Raw genomic sequence first — 23,745 nt, 5'->3', positions numbered from 1 at the left:
TATCTTCTCATGGTGCGCTCGGTGTTAAGCACAGTGGCGCCATGAGAAGGTACTCGTGGTTAATGACTCTAGCAGATAAAAAACATTAAAACCAAATAAACTGCATACTAAGTATACTTAAAGGTTCAGGCAAGTTAGAAACAATATATAACAGCTTAGAAATCTTGCTCTCTTATTATATAACAGAAGCATTTAAGCCATAGGAAAACTTGATTAATAATATCACTTTGATACATCAACATAAACAACAAATGCTTCAAAACATTAACCGCTATACACTGCTCAATGTAATATTTTTTCCTAAAAGTCATACAATTTACTGCATTTATCCTGAGGGTATCCAGCACCAAGCACAACTTTCTCTGAATTATCAGCTGCTTAGATCAAGTTTGGTCTAAATCACAGCTGAGGGATTAAAACCAGAAGTAAAAATTAATCTTAAATATTAAACCACTCAACACCTTAGAAACAACAGATTCTATAAAGACTATCCTTAGAAGTCTCCAAATTTACATGTAAAAGATGGTGAGAAATGGAACGAAGCCGAGAAGCTGAAGCAGTAAACTGATGAAAAAGCTATCCCTTTTAGATAGACATACCGACAGATTCAATAAAGCCTACACTACGCATACACTAAGTGTACACGATATGTATTCAAGAACATTCTTATCACATGTTTTATGTTTTCTAGTCACTCAGAAATATTACACAAAGTATGCATGTAATCTGCACTTTGTGGTAACCTTTAGGAATCCCTGTCAGTATTTAAAGTTGCAAGAATACCAGTAGGAAAACTAAAATTAGGAGGAAGAAGGTGTGAATTATGTCTGTGTTGTCTGTTCACTCGAAACAGTGTACACTTAGTGTAGGCTTTACTGAATCCCGGGGATAGATAAGTACATTCAAAGTATTTGGTCATAAATAACAAAGAAGCAGGAAAAAAAAGCATATCTTCTGGGGAAATTCCTCTGTCTCACCTCGTAGGATATTAAAAATAATTAACACACTTACTGACACTCCCTCAAGAAACAAGAACTGGATGTGGTATCTTAGAACAGTTCTGAGTCAAAAGTATTTATTTGTATTAAAAAAAAAAAATATATATATATATATATATATATATATATATATTTTTTTTTTGGCCCAGTGGTTACCTTACCTGCACCCAACTGGCCCACTTTTTCCCTTGGTAGGTGACAGCAATGCTTCCTCCGGTTTGGGCTACAGCCCTCCAGTCCATTTGCTTCCAGCCCAGAGATTCCTATCAACACATTACTTCCCATGGGAGGCAAGAGTCATGAGCTAGGGTGCAGACCAGATTACTACTTCTGGTGGAATACCCCTCCCCACTTAACCCCATTTTTACAATTGTCCTGCTGACTTGCAAAGACTGCCTTGGTTAGAGTAAGAAACATGGTGGCTTCCCCACTTATCTTTTCCATACCACTGCCTTGTAAGCACCACAAGCCAGCACTGGCTTCTTCCCTAGATGATCACCTGCTAGTTAATCAACGGGTGTCACCAATATGGCAGGCCTGACTGCCAATAGGATAGGCAGGCTGGTGACAACCACTCAAGCTCAATCTCTCCCCATCAGATGCCACAGGTACCCATGCCGCTGACTACAAATCACCTGGGTCACAGTCAGGAATTTATCCTGCTAAACCATGGATGGTCCTGGATGAAAAATGTAGTTTTATTTTAAATCATATCTCAACAGATGTATGACAACCATACTAAAATTAGTTTTAGTCTGACTTAAAACTTAATTTTATTCCTCCCTGAGAGATTACCATTTGTATCTGTGCAGTGAAAGTGAGGACATTGGGAATACTCATTCTGTCTCAGAATGCTGAGATCAGTCTACAGGCATGAATGTAAGCTCATGTCTGTAATGAATAATGATCCCCAATGAATGGGAAGCAGGGGATTCACGGGAGGTTATTTTTGCAAGAGAGTGTCATATTATACCTGCAGAGTTTTCACACATTCAAAGCAGTTGCACCCCAGAAATTTATTAGGAACTTTCATACAGCTTCGTTTGTCAAAGTCTCTAATACTCTCTCACCACAAGCACCACACACACATACATACATACATATGCACACACACACACACACACACACACACACACACACACACACACACACACACACACACACAGAGTAACAAGCAGTATTATCAAATGGTTTACTGACAGTAATTATGTATTCTAGTTAAACCAGAAAAACGTGTTTCACACATAAATGAGCACTACCAATAAGATACTTCATAAAATGCTAAATAAATACAGTCCGGAAAGAAAATTTAAGCTTGAATTAAAATGCTGTCTAGAAGACTGTCTGATAGGATAACTTAAAATATACCAATACAGCAATCCAAACTTTCATTTTCTGCTTAAGATGGTTTACCCTGAGAAATATTTTTAGCCTCTCAACAAAAGATTCACAAAATGCTTCAAGACCCACAATATTCAGTCATGACTCTTAAATAAAATACATTTTAAGACATTCAGGGCACAGAAATGAAACAAAAAATGCAAAAATCTGCCTTAAATGCTGTCCAAGATTACCAAGAAATCTTCCCTACACGAAAGTATGCATATTTTTAAGAGGACTACAGATGGATTACTCATGTCTCAAAACAAACTACCAGAATTGGCTTCACTCCCTAAAATATGGAATGTTATAATCTCGCCAGTAACTGTTAACATGTCATCCCAAATGGCCAGATGGCAGCCTTGTTTTATCATAGGGTATCATGTACTGCTGCAAAATATTGAGCTGATGGGCTATATTCGTAAAAGTTTAGTACAAAAGATGAAATGAATTACCAGGGAGACATAAAGTGAAGAAAGCATCATCAGTTTTTATGAACAACCTTACTTATTTGTTCATAAATCAGCTATTTATCTCTATTATTTTTTATGTCTTACTTAAAGACAGTTTGATTTCTGTATCACCCTACAAACTAAGCAGAATGTCATAAACTTTGCTAAAATGTAAGCCTGTCATGATTGCTATCTCACACTGCTTTATCCCTCTTGCCAACCAGTTCTAGGAACTGATAAATTCACCAGAACGGACTAACAATTCTCTGTTTCATATTACATAATCAGACTAAATGATACATATTTAATATGTGTATCTGTCTTACCTGGGAGGAAAACTGTGTTATTTGATTACACTTACAAAAAGGGACCACATTCACTTCAAATATGCTTTTAACACAAATGAAAATCAGAAAGATCTTCCTGAAACATCTGCTCATTATATGTGATACATGCAAACTGAAGTTGATGAAGTTAGATATATTTGTCTACAGCAAACTGCATGATCTGATTGTTAACAGAACAAAGACAGCTTATGTTGTCTGGATTCCAGATACAAAAGGTTAATTACAATGACACAACAGTTTGACATCTTTAGAATTTTTAACTGTGGTAGCAGGTTTGCAATCATCAGCAAACTACATACATCAAACAATACCTGGTATCAGTTTACATCTACAATTTAAAAAAGCACAAAAAAAAAAAAGATTTATGAATGATCATTGCTTCAGCCCTCATGTAGGAGTCTGCCACACTAGACCAGAACCTTCCACAGTCATTCAATTGAGCCTAGTGATCAGTCTTCAATCTACTAAATATTACAGATATCCAAGCTACAATCTTGTTCTGTATTAACAACCATAACATTAAGGACTATATTAAAGCCTTTAATCAAGGCTATACACCTATACAGAACAGGAGTCTGTATGCAGTGCTGCTGACCCTGGTTCAAAAAATTGATTTAGGTTCATATAATAAACTAGCCCTTTCAAACAGCTTTTCTGTAACAGAGCTTCAGTAATCCATTATGTTGTAGATGTTTCTAAGGAATGCATTGTTACCTTTTCAAACAATTCTGAAATGTGTAAAGTCAAGCTGACAGGCCTGCATTTTTCAGATGTGTTTCTGGAGCATTAAATGTACCAGAAAAATATGAGCTTTGTTTCATTGTTAGACTTAAAGCTGTTTGAAAGCAAACTAAATCTTTAAACTAGGACACACAATTGCATATAACACTACTGATTATTTAAAAGGGGGTGCCACGAGTCCAGCCTATTTGATGAAACTTTAATTTTTTAATTTAGAAGTTGCAATACTGACATAAGTTTATTACAATATGTATGCTTACTGCAGCACACCTCAGGCATTGTCTAACACTGCAGGGAAACTAAATATACTATTGTATTTATTAGTAGATGAATCTGCAATTATCAGATTAGTTGAGCCATTTCAATATTAAATAGAGGGCTGGACTGGACACAATGTTTTAGTTATTACTTACGTACGAGTAACATTTTCTACTGTTACCTATCTTTCATTCTAATTCTACTCCAGTAAATAATTTTCTTACAATTTATTCTATCTTTAAGTTTAAATACTGCGTTTACTGGATTTTTTTTTTACATATCTTATGTTTTCATTCATACTGAGTTGTCAAAGCACTCTTTTAGTAGACAATATAGGATTTATTTCATTTCCTGAAAAACTATAATTTTACTTAGTGGGGTGAAGACCACCGCACTAGCATTTACTCTGGAGTAAACCATGCACCAATTACCTGGAGTTAACATACTGTTAATTTATGTTTGCTAATTCCAGTTTAAAAAAGAATGCGTAATTTTATAGAAAGTTTCTGCCTTGAATTTATTCATACAGCTCAAATAAAACTAACCTTTTACCAGTTGGAAAACACTCTTAAAGGAGTTATCAGAGTAACCAGGTTAACTGATGAAGGTCTCAAAGCAATGCTAATATGATTATCAGAGTTATCAGTCTTATTCTTGTCTTTCTTTACTTTCTTCACATAGCTTAAAATCAGTATTCTTAAAAACAGTAAAGAGATATGAGTTTAAATGAGGCAATGCAAAGATTAGTAATTAATGACAACTTTATGAGTAATCACCCAATGAAAGAAAGGAATGGATACACAATGAAAACGAGTATTTGGATCTTTTATGGGACACAGGTGGACAGTAGTCTCTCTTTTGATAACCACATCCCCACAGTAGTCAGGAAACCCCTCTACATGGCACATCTCATCACAAAAGAGTTCTCCTCTAGAAAAATGGAGGTTATTGTTCCTCTCTACTCATCCCTCATCAGACCCATTATAGAGTACAATGCCCCGTTTGGCATGTATCTCACAAGACACCTACAACAATTGAAAAGGCCACAGAAATACCTCACTAAGAGGATTACCAGCCTCAAACAGATGCCATACGCAGACCGTCTCATAAAACTCCAGCTCTACTCCGTCGCATATCATCTACTCAGAGGCAATCTCTGCCTAACATACAAAGCTATGTCAAACCCAGAGCTGCTGGACATGCTACACTTAAAGAAATCCCAATCTCTCTGAACCACATGCTCCAGGGACCTAAACCTTGTCACCACAATAAACAGAACATGCTGGAAGGATAGATTCCTGTCCCAGAGACTTCCCATACTCTGGAACAAACTACCCATTCATATCAAGAAAAGCTCCTCATTGGCCCTCTTTAAGGAAACTTTGACGACTGGATGGGAAATAGAAAATTCACCCCGGGGATCACTTCTGCAGCACTGCTTGACAGGGGCACAGGAAAATAATTTTATTGGGTGGCGAAAGCCAGGGAACTTTTTTGGCTAGGCTTATACAGGCCCCAGGGCCTAGTACCTACCTATGAACCTATGAACCAGATCAGATTATTGTGAATGAAACTTGCCCTTACTTTAACTGTAGTTGCTAAAGACAACTCTGCTTATACTTTAAACAACCAGCTGCTACTGGTGTTACACAATTGTTACTAGACTATTAAAAGTAGTGTTTATGCTACATCCAGAACCAAAACTTATACTAAACTTAGTCATTCACCTATTTAGGGACTGGCATTTTCTCAATGAGTAAACCCATTTTAACATTTTATTTAGTAGATTTCTATTTAATGTAATGCATTCATGTGTTAACCAGGTAAGTTAACTAGTCCTTCACTGATCCCTTTCAGCTACAACATGGGTAATGGGCAAATGCAATAATTTGAAAAATATAGAGCAGCCATTAAAGCAGCACAATTTGAGAGGAAACCAAGGTACCTGGAAAAAATTCTCAAAGACACAGTAGGGATATGTAAACCCCACACAGGTTTTGGCAGAGAACAGGACTGAGCCATAAAGCTGTGAGGCAGAACCCTTAATCACTTAATCTTTGTACTGCACATTATATGTGTAAACAACACATTTATAAATAAGGTACTGCAGCTAACTGTGGTTACTTTCTGTTTCCAATAAATTTCATCTTGGTTGCAAAAAGAAGCAAGAAAATATCAAATAATTTAGTGAAACATTACATTTCTGATTTACTCCTAGTACTTGATGACTATAAGTCTGGCAGTTAGTGCAGACAATTAAGATTATGAGCTATTAATGAGCTGCTTCCTGTAGTCCAATGGGTGTGATTCCCTCGCCCTTCCTTTGCCTACTTTGTAAGTCTAAGCAAGTCACTTAACCAGACATTGCTGTGGGGGGATTGGGGAAACTGGGCTAGGCTCCTCAACTGTCCTCTGAACTGAAAGCCTTGCAACTTTTTATGACTCTATGAAACTCAGCTTTTCAATTAAACAATCTTGCGGCTGTGGAAGTGAGACAAAAGTCTGATAATGGCTCATATGACACTTCAGAAATTTCCTGATGGAAATGTGAACTGTGGTGTGATGATAAGTTCTCAACATCCAGAATTGTTATCCATGAATTATGTTTATAAATGTCAATATTCATAACATCTTTATCTCCAAGATGGCTGCACACTGATCAATAGCTTAATCTCAGCTCTCCCTGAATGAAAAAAGAAACTGAGTAAAAAGAGTCAGTGATATTGTCAGCTTGAGTAAATTTTGGTTACTTGCAAACAAGTACACTGCCTCTAAGCCAGCAAAGAAGAAATTTAGAGAACCTGAAAAAAATCAAACGGAAAAAGTGAAGAAAAAACACAGGCTTGGAAGAATCCTGTAGTTGTTTAGCAAAAAGCAGTTCAAGTTCTCCTCTGGTACAAGCAATGGTTTCCAGGAATTTAGAGAAAAAATAAATGAAATGCACTCAGAGACAATTAAAATAAATGAAACACTGAAGGAGTATATCAACTCAAATAAACAATAGGCTAGAAAAAATAAATTACATTTTAACTAGCCATTTAGGTGAACTGTTAAAACAGCAAAAAATCAGAGGTCGAAATGAAAAAAAAATGCTGGCTCACATTGATAAAGGCTTTGTGCTATATACAAGCCGAAACCAGTCTGCTTGATACACTTTAACCATTTTATTTTGGTCTCCATGGTCTGCTGGTCATATATTTGTTCTACATAAGAGTTTTAGGACCCTGCAGACACCTTACTTGCAGAAGCTTTCTTTGGGATTGTAAGTATGAGACTACACAAGAAAAGCGTTTCAAAATATTGTAGAGTTAGAAGACAGCATGCACAGAGAACACCTAAGATTTTCCATTGTCAGAGAGAAACTGGAAGGAATAGACTGCATTAATTTTATGAAAGCACAAATAAGTAACTGGACTCATATTTTACAACAGGATTTGTTAATTGAAAGAGAACATCAAGTGCAAGCTCCAAATCTGGCCATGAGAAAACAGCCAATACATGCATTAGTAAAGATGCACTCATACCAGCAGAAAGAGTTGATCCTGACAAAACTGTGACAGAAGGGAAAAGTATTAAAAATTGGAGAAAGAAGAGTGTTTGTGAAAAATGATTATTCACTGTACACTAGGTAGAAGAGAAGCAAATTTATTTCAGCAATCAGGGAATGTCAAGAGGTCCACTGTGAAATTCAACCTGCTGTACCCAGCTGTCTACTTGTGCTGGGGGATGGAGAAGAACAGGCAGAACACTAGTAAGATTCAAATGAGTGAATAAATGGGAGACTGTAAAGCAACAATCACATTTGTGAAATGAGGCTTTGCAAGAAAAAGTGGCTGAGACAGACTGAACTTTTGCTGACTTTGTTAAACTGGTAGGTGGGGGTTAAAGAATATACCCAACTTTATATGATTAATGTTTAGAAAGACACTAAAAGGGAAAACGTGACTGTAGTAAAACATTTTTGTTTTTATTAGTATTTGTATAAAATATTTCATAATATAAACTGCATGTTATATATAGTAAGGAAGTTTTGTGTAGTGTATAGTCAGAGGTATTCTAAATGTGGGGAGAGTCTTTTCAGTGACAGTGGTATGTGTTAAAGATATAAACAAGGACTTTCCAGTTGTAATATATTTATGCTTTACAGTATAACAAGAAAAGAAAGGCTGGACAAAAGTAAGCTTAATGTTAATATGCAGTGACCTTAGGCTGCTGGGGCGTAAAACTGCATTGATTATATTATATGCAGAATTAAGACATTTCTCTTAATTTTACACAGGTGAAAGTCCAGATTAATGTTCTTGGCTTAATCTGTACACAAGTGTTTTTTTGTTAGCAAGTACATTTGAAAAATAAGACAAAATGATAAAAGCTATAAACATGCTAAGTTTCTTACATCTGCAAGGATATTAGCTTGTTTTTTTTTCATTACCAAAGATTCAGTGGGAATCAAGAAGTCTGCAGTTGAAGGCAGTTATACATTCTATTTTGACTGAAATTTACAGAGTCACTTCAGACTACTTTTACATGGAAACAAGCTGTCTGCAGGTGCAAACAATTAATCTTGAAAGCTCTGAGCATTCTTTGAAGAGGGAACTGCACAATTTCAGTTCAATGAAAAAAGTTTGAAATTATGGGAAGTGAATAAGAGCTGGCAGCCTAACAGCCTTCATACTTTAATGCATTTAACAGAACAACGTACAGTTTAGTTTTATTTAAAGACAGAAATGCACTTTTTCTTAGGGCTAAAAGTTAACATTTTCCAAATGCATACAAGCTGTCTGTCACATCCGGGAGGGGAATAGAATAAGATAAGAACAGATAGCAATCAGTGTAAGCAGGAGCACAGGCTGTAGCATGTGCTTTATCATGGGTAACTTCAATTGTAGGTTAAGCAAAGCCTTTGGGTGCAGCTGTCAGTTTGGTACAACAGTTCGTATCTGGAGGGTTAAACTTCATTTTTGAAGATGTAGATAGTTTATGTGTTTATTCTAAGTTAATTGGGGTGTTTTGAAAATGTATTTAATTTTCTGTTTGAATTTTTTCTTTAAAACAAAAAGTACTGAATGTGTGACATACGTTCAAATGGACATGAGAAGAAACTGTATGAAAGATCAGCTTGCCAAGCATTAGTGTATCCATGTAACACTAAAGCTGGAAATACACATTAAAAATTCCATGTATAACAGGTGGGAACAATAGCTTTTAATCATAATGGCCAACCTGTCCATATTGTCTTGGAAAATAAATGGCCTTTTAGGTATTCGCAAAAAGGAAAGAGTATTGAATTATATTTAAAAATGCTGAGTACAAATAGCAATGTTGCAGAAGACACATCTGGGAAGAAATAAGCATGTGAATTTGACAAAAAAAAAAATCAAGATGGATATTCAGCAGAATATCAGAGACAAAGGAAAAGGGGAGTAATTATACCAAAGCTAAAGTGATGGAAGAGGGGAAAAGCAATAATGGTATATTTGTGGTAGTAAGGGGTTATTGGCAAGGGAAGAGGATTACACTGGTAAGTATTTATATTCCACCAAAACCCCTATTATGGAGGTTAAGAACATTTTGATAGAAATAGTCAGCTTTCTGCAGAAAGTATTACTTATGGATAGGGAGTGGATACTAAGGATGTATCAGAGAGACCTAGAAAGGAAAATATAACAAAAGAGGTTAGACATCTGAAGAAATGTATGATAACATTTGGTATGGAAAATATGAATTTAGTAGTAGGAACTTATTTATTGAAATTTGTTGAAAGGGTAGATGCTTCATTTCACAGGATACATTTAGTCACAGGATGAGATTTTTTCAAGCTAGGATTGCGGTAAAGGGAAGAGAAGTCTGAATGGATACACCAGAGCTAGAATCAGAGGTGCTGCTGCCAACTGTCAAATAAGCTGAAAAGTAATGTGTACAATTAGTGGGAAAACCAGTGCTGCTGTGTGGCACAGGAGGCTAAGCAGTGAAGGCAGAGTAAATGAGGAAGCTTATGTTAATGGAGATGAAGTGCCTGAGATAGGCAACAGAATGCCCACTGTGGAAAAGATAGAAAAAACAGGGGCATTAATGCCGCCCCAGTTATAGAGAAGGTTAAGGAGAACAGAGTATGGTGGTTCAATCACATGTACAAAAACACAGATGATGATTTGGTAAAGCAAATTGGGAAGAGACAGAAGGAAGGAAAGAGAAGATGAGGATGCTCAGCTAAAACATGGATGAACTACTTGAAAGAAGACATGCAACAACCAGGCATGACAGTCGAAGAAGTTGAAAGAGTGGCTCTAAATCAAAAGACATGGTAACACCCTTGACCTCATATAAAATAGGACAAAGGGGGTTTATGATGATAATGATGACATTGAATATAATGTAGCTAGTACAACATAATAGCCATGTGAAAGCTGAAATAGACAATAACAACACATCCATTGTATCCTGGGTGCAATTACATTTAAGCCTACCTCACATGCACTAGCAACAAACTTTAAAAGCTTTTCTTCTGTGGTTAAATTACTTAATAATTGTACAGTATTTCCATTACTCCAGAAATTAACTTTACAACTCATTTTTGTGACTTAGGAAACTGGCAGCCCTTTTTGATGCACTAGAAAGAGGTATATGCTGTCTCTCACTAACTTCAGCCACCATTCTGACTTTCTTATCTATGACCACCTTTTCTATGGATGCAATCGAAATAAAAATATTTTGATTAAGAATTAGGCATTTATTACAGAAGACGGTAACATTAGTAAAAAATTAGGAATAAGACCACATATCATTTATAGGAGGGGCCCTAACCTTAAAAGCTTGTTGGAAAGGAATAGAATAAAAACTAAAGTAAACAGTGGCATGAGAAAATCTGGTGGGTGCCAACAATGCCAGCACATAAAAGTGGGTAATAGTTTTATCATAAGGTATATAACTCATACTGTAAAAGGGAAATATAATTGTGACTCCGTGGCAGTTGTTTATGTAGCTTTATGCCAACAGTGCCAATGTTATTATATAGGTAAAACGGAAAGGATGCTCAAACAAAGAATTTATGAGCGTCAATATCACATAATTAAAAAAACAAATACAAATGCATTGGCAAAACACATTTTAGAGAACCCTCTCATAAGTTTCAATTTATTGTAATCCACCAGACAGAGAAGAACATCAGAGGAGGTCCCTGGGAATTGAAACTAGAGGAATGTGAATTAATTTGGCAAATTCAAACATATGCCCACATTTCACCAGGACTCAGCGAATATTCTTCCATTAAATATATTTTAAAATTAAAAGCCTTAGACAGATAAGCACAACTATGGGTTTATTACAATGAAATAATTAATGTGGTTATTTTATTAATTTGTCATTTTTTATAAATGTTTAAACAATGAATTTTAACAATGGAATTATTGTATATAAGAAACGGTATCATGATAGTTCATTTGACAATATTTAACAATGTTTTTTAATGTTTTTCATAGGCATGAGTATATATTATTATTATTATTTATTTTTTAGTATTTGAAAAATATTTAAGACTGATTAATAATTTGTTAGAAATGGCTTAATTGTTTAATTAATTAATTGATAGTTGTATATATTGCATGGGATCTTGGGTATGTGTTGTCTGAAGAAGTTCATCTATTGTCTTGAACGAAAGTGCTAACAATAAACAGTTTTGGGGATTTATACAGTCCTTTGCCATTTGTCTGTTTTCCTAAGTTGAATCGTTTTTTGGAGTTTTCTTATCTAGTGAAATGTGTGGCTATTGCTGCTGTTTTTTTTTTTTTGCTATGCTGAAAAAGCAAAAAAAAAAAAACATTTTTGGGGGTCTTGTCTTGAAATTCTAAAGATATTCTGGCTCTGTGAGGATACTGACAAAGATTACATGTCTTATGGAATATAGCATGTGGTGCTTTGCTCCCTACTTCTATCAAATCTGAAAATATTCAGGTATGGAGTACACTACAAGGGTGAATTTCTATAGTATTCTTTAATTGTTACTTCATTTTTGTGGGAAAAATGTTATTTATGAAACTCGTAGCAGTATTTCCACATTACCTTAATATTTTCCAAAGAAGACATCCTTTTGGGTATCAGAGTACAGAAACTGATGCTCACCTAAAGCATTATCCCAACCCAAGGAAGGCTTTGCCTGCTTCAAAAATAATTTGGGAAACTCATAAAGTTGCTGGGGAAAAACACTGTTTAAGGACCTACTCCACTCTGGGACATACAGAGCCAGTATAAGTTCTGGAACCCATGTCTGAGCTGCCTTCTTCATGACTCCAACATGATTGTGATGGCCTCTCTACTCTGGGCCAGTAATCAAGGAGCCTCAATCCTCACCATTGATACTGGTGAGAGAAAGTCACTAAAAACATGAATGGATTTACACAGTATTTTCAAATGGAATTCTCTGTATTAAGCACAATTTCCCCCAAACCTGGGACTGGACTTGCTGTCTGTCCAGATCCCAAACAAGACTCACTTTGGAGCACTGTGCCCCAGTTCCAAGTAGCTGACACACCCATACCTGGGTATTTGCTTTACACACACACACACACACACACACACACACACACACACACACACACACACACACACACACACACACACACACACTCCTGGGAAAGGCTTGTATAGATTTACTAGCTGCACCCCTTCTACCCAGACTATAAGGTAACCATGTTGCCACCAGTCAACCACTCTCAGGCTCTTACAAGGGTATCCAATTATACTGAGTAAAATCAATACTAATATAATAGCAGAGTGTAACAAAAGCAGCAACAAGGCTTTTCAGAGTGGCCACAGCATCACTAAAATAAGCACAGGTAATTTTCAAGATGTTAAAAGTATTCTCTAAAAGACCAGCCACAATTAAAGGTATAAAAATATTTAATGATAAATAATAAAATAGAAAACATGAAAATACAAAATTTCTAAGTACAATAAACACCAGGGTTCCAATCACAGGAGAAATAAAAATAATACAGCTGGACAGATTCAAACAGATGCAGAAAAACAATACTTAACTAATCTTGCTGTGTTTCCTGACTGTCTAAAGAATAACTGTTCCCTAGCCAACATAATTAATACACCAATACAAGATTAGATGCTGTGATGCTTAATTCCTCAAGGCAAGATGATTAGCTTCTAACTAAAACTGAACTGAACTCAATCAAATAACTGACTGTGATAACTCTCATATATCTTTATATCAGGTTACAAAGAAAACAAACAAAACAAACTGCTGTAAGAGTTCCATTCTCTCAGAGCTAGTTATGGAATGACACTTTATCACCTGACTCGGGTACAATACATACTCAGAGCTTTGGTAAGATCTGTTGCAGTATCTGAAAGATATAGAACAATTTCAAAAACTTCTACTCTTCCCTTCCAGAATTCTTTGTTAAAATGTAGACATTTTAATCAGTTATTATAACACTGTTAATACATTTTTAACACAATCACCTGTACAAGTTAGTGTGACAGTCAAATGACACAAAATTATTTACAAAACTCCAGCTAACCACACTGGCATATCTTACACATGCACTGCCCCATTCTCCCTGGCACAGATGGCAATACCTCACATCATTAGAATGGTCTTCCAACATTATTTGCAGCCCACTGCCAGTGCCAGGAACTACACTGATTCATGTACTGGTGAATGTCTGACTAGAGAGAGTATGAGGGAGCTGCCTATAAACATCTGAAAACAAATGAAGCTCCATGTAAAAACTTTAAAACTAAAAACATCAAGACTTTTAAGGACAACCATACATGGCTCCTTTTTCTCTTCTATCATACACTAGAAATCAGAAAATGTAACAGCCTGGCTAAGACTGTTCTTTCAAAAGTGAAGATTCCTCCAAGATCCATTTTTTGTTTCTTCCATGAAACCAAATATACCTTTTTCCTTACCCTTTTTATAGGCTTAGCTATCTTGTATTAGACTGACAGGATGAATATGAGTATTCTAACTTTATTTTTTCTTTATTTCTCTATTTCTTGTCAGCCCTCCTTTATATTACTTGTTTCAGGATTTTTATTTGACTTTTGCTTAGATTCTTTACCTTTCTCTATCTTTTTAAACTATCCTTTTTTGAAACATTCTTCCCTAACTTTTTCTGTCAAATGGAAAAATCACATTTCCATCATCCAGCCTGACTAGCTTTGTTACATTATCAAATAATTTGCAATTATCAGTGTCATAATGTACATTCGTCAGTGTCAAGAGATCCAACATTGTTATAAGAAACTGTAAAGCACAGATAATTGAGAGACAAAAAGGAGAGATGTATGCTGCCACTGCCACCTCAAAAAAACTAGAAATCATGGATGCAATGGAATGGATGACTGTGACTGAGAGTTGCCTCCTTTGGAAGACATTGCTGAAAACCTTTACAGTTGTGGGAATTTCCTCCTAATGTGAGACAAAAAGTGGCTGCGATTTGCCTTACCACTCACCAGTCTGTAGTAAACATGCCACTTAAAGAGCAGACATTTTTAGACTGCAGGTTGAAATCCAGTCCAAACGAACAATTTCAGATTGGTAAGACTCCCTAAGGATTTGAATAGTTACTTTGCATTTGTAAGGCAAATGTTATCTGCTGCTTCAGAAAGTTTGGTTATCAGTTCTGACACTCATTTTTTTCCAAAGAAGACTTCATATCCTCAATGTGAAAATTCTTGGAGAGAGGAGAGGAAGCTCCCCAAATCAGACTCATCACATGTTTTATAAAGTTATCCTTGGATTTTAGTCTGGGTAGTCTCACATTTTAGAAACCTGACACTGAGTAGTGGATGGTTTTTTGGTATCTTCTCCAGAAAGCAACCCTTTAAGTATTGGTTTATTCTTACAATTAATTCATGTATATTCATCAATGTTTTTGCTACTATAACAGTCAGCTTGTAAGTATAAAAAAAAAAAATAAATAAATTACACATTTCAAATACTATCCTGCAGTAAGATTTTATGGCCATACAGCTTACATTTATTTTTAAATAATGAATACTTTTCTGCCACTGACCAAAAACTAAACCAAAAAACACCAGTTAGAAAATATAAACATCAAAACTGCAGCAGCAGCCAAGTACAAGTCAAAGCAGTTAAGCAAATATGTACTGCAAGAAAATAAAGTAGGATAGCTCAATATGGTAGACAATTTAAGCCCTTCAGAGGAAAGGCTCAACAATAAAATGAATTAATTTACAATAAATACATTGGAATTCCATCACCAAATGATTCAAAGGCTCATTGATATCAAAACGCCAAAACATCAAAGTTATAAGCAAAAAAAAAATGTAAAAAGAATGCCATCTAAAAGACAGAAGCATCGGGCCATTCAGGATCACGTTATCAAGATAAGCAGTGAACAACATCTAGAGAGTGAATGTGGAGTGCAGAGCATTATAATGGTTAAGAGGGATTTGGAAAACAGGAAATTTAGATTGGTTCTGAGCAGACTAGCAAATGGTGCTTCAGTCCAAGTGGTGAAAAGAACTAAAGCATGACAGATATGATCATCCTCCAAACTGCTTGTAGATGTGTGTGAAAATGTTTATACACTTTGTAATGCACTGGTGTCTCATCCAGGGCAGGTGCTCTGCCTTATATCACTGAGTGCCAGGAAAGGCTTAGGCTCCCCTGTGTGGCTGAAAAGGATGAAATAGATATTGGAAAATGAATGACTGTACAGTGTTAGTAACCGTGCATGACATGTAGTCAAAATGGCTAAGACATGAATTACTCATTTTAGTTACACACTGCCTCTACTGCAAAGGAATGTAACCTTTTCCACTGCAAAATAACAGTTGTGCATAAGGTACAATTAGAGCGGCAGAGGAGGGGGGCTGCAGAAATTTATTACCTCAGTACTGCAACTTGCTGCAACCCAAAATGGGAGCAAATTATTTATTTTTTTCTTTTCAGTAGTGAAAAATAAAATAAACATCTACCAGTACAAATGGAAGCATGAATAGTCAATACCAGGCAGAGAATATCTCAAACCTTGTACTTTTGTTAAAAAAAACTGCTAAATGAAAAGGAAAAGCTGTTGGATCTTCCATCAAAATGGACCTTTTCAGATATGCACTGTGGGTATACTTCAAACTGCCAAAATTACACATAACTGAAACCCATTTCACCAAGATGAAAAAAGCGAAACTTCACTTAAGCGAACAGTCACATCATCAAAAATGACAACTGGGAAAGGAACTACTTAGTCACCATGGAGATATTTACCCTTTTCCCCCTATAGTGCGATCTAGGAGTTGGTATATTTAGTTGGGGGGGTGAAGCCCCACTTTGGTGGGTTTGATTTAGTTTGTTATGTGTAATTTGTCCATAGTGGCCAAGTAGTTCCTTTCCTGGGCATCGTTTTCAATGATGTAACCGTTCGCGTAAGTGAAGATTCACTTTATCGTCTTGATGAAGTAGGTTTCAATTATGTGGGATTTCAATGGTTTGAAGGAAACCTGCACTGTACATTCCACAAGCATAGCCTTCTTATTTTCACGTCTTTAGCTATTGTAATAATGCAAAAAGAGGCTGGCTAGATTAAAGTGACTGCTGCCCCCTTAAACTATTGAACTGTAGGAAGGCATTGCCTATTTGTTTGCCTTGTCCTTTGTGCTGGTGTAGCTGAAGGGCTCCTACAGTGTTGGAAGAAAAGGATAGGGCTAAGGCGTGTAACAAATGGGTCCTGTGAAGCTGTAAAATGCAGTTAGTGAGTGTCGTTTTTTATTTTGTTTTGTTTAAATGATTTTCTTGAAATGCACATTTTTTATATGCAAATAAAAAGTTAAAACGTTAAAAAAAAATCATATCACATCTAAAAATTGTACTTGCAACCTCAGTCCACTAATTGACTTAATGCTAACAACTTAATCACAGAAGGTATTTCATCTTGCTTTCTACTGACTTTCTTTTACCTGGAAATACATGCATTTGGAATTTAAACAAATCAAAAACACATTGTTGGAAATGTATTCACTGACAATAACAGTGTTTTACACTGTAATTTGGAACTGTTTCTAAAGATTTTTCAGTAATAAAACATTCTAAATATATGTATTTTGACAGCACATTAGTTTCAAACACTGCAAAGTACACTTATACATTTCCTTATTTAAGACAATACTGAAATGAAGAAAAAGGTAATGCATACAGTTCATTTACTGGTTGTTTGCTGTGGGGGGGTGGCTATAATGACAGTCACATGTTTTACAGGAATACCCATAAGTATAATTAACAGCTCTTACTCACTTATCATGCAAAAAAGGTTTCTGAACAGGTATAACATACAGTGGTTTCTATAACACAATATATGAGGTCACAGAGGAAAACTGACACACAGGTTTCTCATTCCATTTGGCAGAGCAGACAACCAGAGTCTACATTAAATGTACCTATATATATATATGTATATATATATATATATATATATATATATATATATATATATATATATATATATATATATATATATATATATATGTATGTATATTAATTAGCTGTTGAGCTAACAGAAACACTACGCTTTACTATGATGGTCAAAAAAGAAGGAAAGCTTAGAAACCTGGGCTATTACAGTTTTAATCAGCTCTGTCGTCAGGGCTTTTAACATCTTTATTGCTAGACAAACCATAACAGAAACATTCATCATTTAAAGTCCAAAGCTAACATTCTGGATATTTTTTTTTTTACTTAGAATTAAGAGCATATCAGCCTTGTACTGGTATGTTAATGATATTAGCCATTCAACCACAGCTTTGAAATCTGCACCCTGATAGTTTGTGCCAGTTTAGTTGTTCGGATTATAATGCATTGCGTACTAAGCAGTACATTTGCATTTAGATATACAAAAGATAGCATGTGAAATATTTCCATGTGTCCTTCTGTAATTAACAAGAATATATGGGTTGAAATATGATTCTCAACTAAAATCCACAACAAAGTCTCTTTGCAAAGAAATCAGTTTCTGGCCTTGCAATAATTTTTACAGCAACATGGAGTAGTTTCATATAGAAGCTTAACTATGTCATTTATATAAAACCACCTTAGAACACTGAACCTCTGTGGGTAAGATCCTGTGTCCATGCAAATGTATTTAGAAATAATGAACACGACAGACCAAATTACAAGAATACCATGTCTCCCAGAGTTGTACTTGCGTATTGTAATTCATAAAGATTGCCTACAGCAATCAACATCTGCCTCCACACCACAGACCCAAATTTTCAGCAAGATATATAACCTCATGGTTTTCAGAGATGCTTACTGCGAAGCAATATGTGACTGACAAATATATAGCCAAAGTCAGATTCTTTGTGCACCTGTATATGCATGCTTTTTGTGTTTAGCATAGTGGAGGTTGCAAGGACTAACTTCCCTGACAGCAAAATCTGGAATCTATTACGTGAATAAGTCTCCAACATCCGTGATATTCAACTGCACTTTTAACTCTAAACTTCTTCACCAAATGTCTTATTGCTTGTGATTTTTACTTGTCAGCTACTTTTTCTGCTTAGTGGTTATTGTCTAAACATCTGCAGAGAGGCTTATGTTCAAACATTGGCTGCAGCAGCAAAACAAAACTCTTGCTAGTGAGATAACACGCTCTGGCAAAAATATATCAGTTTAATTATTTCATTTAATCCTGTCTTTTCCTTCTCAACCAGGACCTCTGCTACCTACAGCCAATGATTTAGTCCCCCTTAAACTTACATAGAATGTAACATGCACATGAGCAACTTGTTTCTCATTCTTAGTCTGTCATCTTTTCTATTCACTGTCCAGCCAGTGTTATTACTCTTCACAATAGCTGTTTGCACTCTATTATAATAACCTGCCCTGACTTAAACTGCTAAAAATTGTAACAGTTCTATCCATTTCTAATCAGTCACCATTTCAGAAGGATATTTACAATGATATGTGATATTATTTTAAATATTTTTTCCGTGGACCACTGAAGGCTCCGAAGTCTGTAGCACTTATACGCTAGAAGTCTTTTTTAAAGGTATATGCTCAAAAACTCTGTATAGTGTCATGCTTCGGAGCCACCAGATTACATGAATATGTGAACAATTATCTGTGTCTGTCAATACCTTTCTCTTTATAAACAAACATATAAAAAAACAACTGATATACTCCATCAACAGCCCTATTAAGCCAATACTTTTAGGCTAAAAATGAACACCTATGCATACTTTGTTTCATTAACTATTCCGTCTAAGGCATCCCTTTCAAGCAATCTGTTTTTTAAAGTCTTCAATCCCATTGTGTACTTCCTTACACTTTCAGCCATGCAGTTCAACACCTCTTCATTCTTTTTTTAGACCCATCCATCCCCTTCAGATTCTGCACAACCATTCAAAGAGATCAGCCTGAAGCTTTAAGTTCACATATCTTAACCAATACTTCAAGACTACACTCCACTATAAGGCAGTACATTTCCGTAATAGCATTATCCATTATTCTGAAATTCCACTTACTAAACCAGCAATTCATGTTTTGTATATTGCTCAACATATATGAACTGCATAGAACAAGGGGTTCCTTATAATAAACCTAGTAGCAAACACAAGAAAGGAACATTAACATCTTTCTTTCAGAAAGTGCAAAGAGTTTAATATGCACATGGGTATCTGACATTTGTACACCAATGGTTAAAATACCTTCAGTCATGGAATATATCTGGCAATAACCTATGTTGCATGTTCTCAATTTACAAGTCTGACTTTTTCAAACAAATGCATTAAACTAACTTTAAAATGTTGTCAATTATTTTGTCTTGAAAGTACTGGAAGGTTACTTGCTACAGTGCAGAAAAAAAATAAGGCAGTAGTAGTAATTTGTATAGTTTTACAGCTGAATACATACAAAATCATTTTTTCTCTAACCAGTATATCAACAGCATCTTAAATCTGACACTCAGATTAAGACAACTGAAAAAAGCTGCTGTTTTCTGAGTTGCTACTTATTATTCTCAATAGAGGATGTCAAGCGTGCAAGGACTTGGCTTCTGCCTTGTGCTTGAATGTCTTTGGTCAGACACTGCCCTTATTTTACCTAAAACTATAATTATTCAGGATGCTACAGATGCATTGTATTAGAAATTCTCTTCTTGCCCAATCTGCCTACCCTTCCTGCAATTATACTGAACTGTCACCTTCTGTTAGTGCTAACGCTATATAAGACATGCCTGAAGACCGCTTTCACAATATCTCTATATGAAAATAATCACTATACAAAATATATGAGCAAAGTGCTGCAAAGCAACTTCTTCTTTTCATGACATACTTTAACTAATTGTTTCTCTGAAACGTTGAGTTAAATACACTTGCATCTACCTCACATTTTCCATTCTCATAATGTGCAAAGCAACATTTGAAACAAAAATCTGCAGCACTGTATAAATTTAAATGTTGTCAAGTATCAACCTAATCTAGTAAGCTTTTGATAAATCTGAATAATACAACAAAAAGTTTTAGACAACAACGAATGTCATTTAGGTAAAACAGTTTATCAGCAAAACAAATCTGTTCAGTAAATAACCTGGGTTTTTGAAGCATATTTTCTGCCCTGCAAATTCCATCTACAGTACTAAATACATTTCTAAAAGAATGAGGAAATGTCAGCATTTATCATTATTAGTTAACTGCATCTTCCCCTGATACTTAGACTGAATAAAGTGACTGCATTATTTCTATTGCCCATGCTGTTCTATGAAGTACAAATTAAATGATTTCTGCTGCAGTGCTTATGCAATTAGTATATATTACACATAAAGACAAGCAGATAAAATACAGTTTTACTTCCATAATCAATCCATTACTTCCAATGTTTCATGTTCACTAAGAGTCACACAGACCAAAGTTCTCAGCAATATTAACCTTGCTGCCCCAACTTCCTGTATCATTGGCATTTCCTGCAGTATGGATGTCTGCAATGCATGTGCAAAAACAGAGAACAGCATATTCTTACCTTTCATTGTCTGTACTCTTGAACCCAGGTAAAATGTGCCGGAAACTGCTGTTCCTATCTAGCTTGGATTGACTCTTTGTCCTTTTGATGGAACCCTTCAGTCGGCGAGTGAGGAACCCCTGTAGGTTAAGATGAGATTAAAAAATTAAACAAATCAGATGATTTCTTGCATGGGTGAAAAACATGTGAATGTGTCTTTTGCTCTCTTTCATCTACAACTGCTGGAAGCTATGTTCATTGTTGACAGCCTAGCTATGAAGATTCCATCCAACATCTGCTCCCAGTGCTCTGAGAGGCCAGTAAGCTACGTCGACGTGAGACTCCCCTAAGCCTTGGTTACCATGGCAACCACTGGTTCACATGAAAATACTGTCTGAAAGACAAAACCATCATATTGCAAGTTCTAAGGAGATGAGCATTTTTTTTCATTCAGGTTTTAGTTATTTCTCAAGATGCATATTTTACTTGTGAATGGCCTTACCAGTATTTTACTGTATCAGACAAAAAGCTCTAAATTAAAAAAAAAGAAACCATAAATACATATTCTTCACCAATTCAGAAGCACAGTAAGGAAAAATACCTATTCAGTGCTGCAGAGCACGAAGTGTTACAAGGTACTATTCCTGCATTGCTGCATCCCTTTTGTTATGTTCTTTTATAAATGTTTGTTAATACAAAGTCCACAGGAAACAGGTTTCATAATTAATATCAACACATACACTAGCAGAATTCAGGAAAATTAAGTGATGCTTCCTTTATATTCAGATCTTGTCAGTCAGCATTTCAATGCAGTAAGCAGTTCTGCTGCTCTTGCTGCTAATATTCTAGGTTGTTGATGAAACAGAGAAATATCAAAGTAAGAGCAACTGAAATTGTATGTGTATCTTTAAGGATGCATGGCTCTGCTTAGTTGATAAGGAAGCAGGTTGACAGATTCTACAGTGCAACTAACACCTGAACCATCAAAAACAGCAGCAGGCTGAAGGCTAATAGAGTCTGGAAACATGGCTCTGAATATGTAAGTCAGGCTTCAAAGTTCTTCTGGCTAAAAGACAGCTCCACATAAATGTCAAATCTTTTGCATCAGAATGGACTTTTCACTTTTTGTAATAGAAACCAAGAGTGCCATGTACAAAAATATATATACATATGTAAATAATAGTATGATTTCTGACTCAACCTGTTTCTGTCCGTGTCAGCCTGACTTTTTGGGATAGCTTACATTATTTCTGCTATTTCTCACGTCATCTGTATGTGGGGAACAGTAGTTAAATCTCAAGACTTTTTTGGCCTTATGGAGCCAATCTAATTAGTCCCGTTACTGATGCTACCAAAATGGTCCATAAAATGTTTTAAACCATGGTACTGACTGCAGCTTGTCATTTTACTGTACATATGTTCTGTCAGTCAAAGATGACCAACTTACACCTAGCTAGAAAATGTGGCTTGGAACAATTCTAGGTTTGAGCAAAACAAGCAAGTTAGTCTTTCAAGCCTAGCATTCAAACCTACATTAAAATGATGTTAAGGAGACTACCATCAACAAAAATGAAAGGATGACATTGTAAAAGACAAGCCATAATTCTTGCCAGAGACAATTCAAAAAAGTCAAAAATCAATGTATGATCTCTATAAATCAGTAGAGAATAATTACCATGCAAAATGTTCTCATTGTAATATTTTCTGTGTCCAACAGAATTACATCAGGGAGGTAAACCTTGCCTGTGAAGACAAATTATACAGCACAACACCAACCCATAAGGTCATTTTTAAATAAAAAAAACACAGAAAATAATAATAAAACAATTAAGAGTAACGTATTGATATTTGTATTGCAGAAAGCTTAGTAAACATTGGAAATCATCTATTTTTCAGATTTTGGGTGAGATTGTTTAACACCTTGCAAAATGGAAATATAGGCAGGAGAAAGCTCAGGCCCAGTAACTCATAGACAAGTGTACATTGTTTCCATGTCACTTCGGCCAAAGGAACTGTCATATCATTCTATTTCTAAAGGAGCTGAAAGTGACCTGATGTACCAGGTATGGAAAGACAATAAGCAATAGAAGTAAAACTTTAATGACTTGTGCAGTGATGGGCCTGGGTTATTACTTTTCATGAAATATTTCTCTAGTTTATTATAGGATTGGACTGTTAATAGAGGTCTTAGTGTTTCTACAGCATACAGAATCACTTCTAATTTGTTCAGCAGAATTTCATAGTCTACTTCCTTCCACTTCCTACATCTCAAATTATTTTGGATTCACCTTCCACATAAGAAAACATCAACTTTTTTTCAAGGACTTTAATGACATATATAACCAAAGACATGTTAGTTTACTTGTAAAGACAAGTGATATAGTACTCAAGAAACAAAACACTTGTTGTCTAATTATGAAAAGCTGCACTGCAAAGAGACAAATTTATACTACATGTGATAGGGTAGAGTTGGAAGATTTGTAATTCAAAGAAATGGCCCATTAGTGGAGCTCAAGAGTGGAAGATGGGTCATGCACTGAGATGGCCTTTAGGTGGAGCCAAAGTAATCCTTTGAGGAGGAGGAGTATGTTTCTTATAAG

General features: G+C 35.5%; 1 protein-coding gene across 1 annotated transcript in view; it reads right to left on the bottom strand.

Moving 5' to 3' along the window:
* Positions 1-23,745, bottom strand: part of LOC122790822 (disabled homolog 2-interacting protein-like) — a 2,409,524-nt gene that overhangs the window by 910,145 nt on the left and 1,475,634 nt on the right. The window contains exon 3 of the mRNA XM_044058455.1: positions 21,167-21,285. Coding sequence (XP_043914390.1) covers positions 21,167-21,285 — 119 coding nt within the window. The remainder of the gene's footprint in view (positions 1-21,166; positions 21,286-23,745) is intronic.

The sequence above is a fragment of the Protopterus annectens genome, chromosome 16.part0 (genome assembly GCF_019279795.1).
Source record: "Protopterus annectens isolate FY-2018-M chromosome 16.part0, PAN1.0, whole genome shotgun sequence".
Lineage (NCBI taxonomy): Eukaryota > Metazoa > Chordata > Ceratodontiformes > Protopteridae > Protopterus > Protopterus annectens.
The sequence above is the reverse complement of the archived record's forward strand: the minus strand, read 5'-3'. Positions and strand labels throughout refer to the sequence as shown.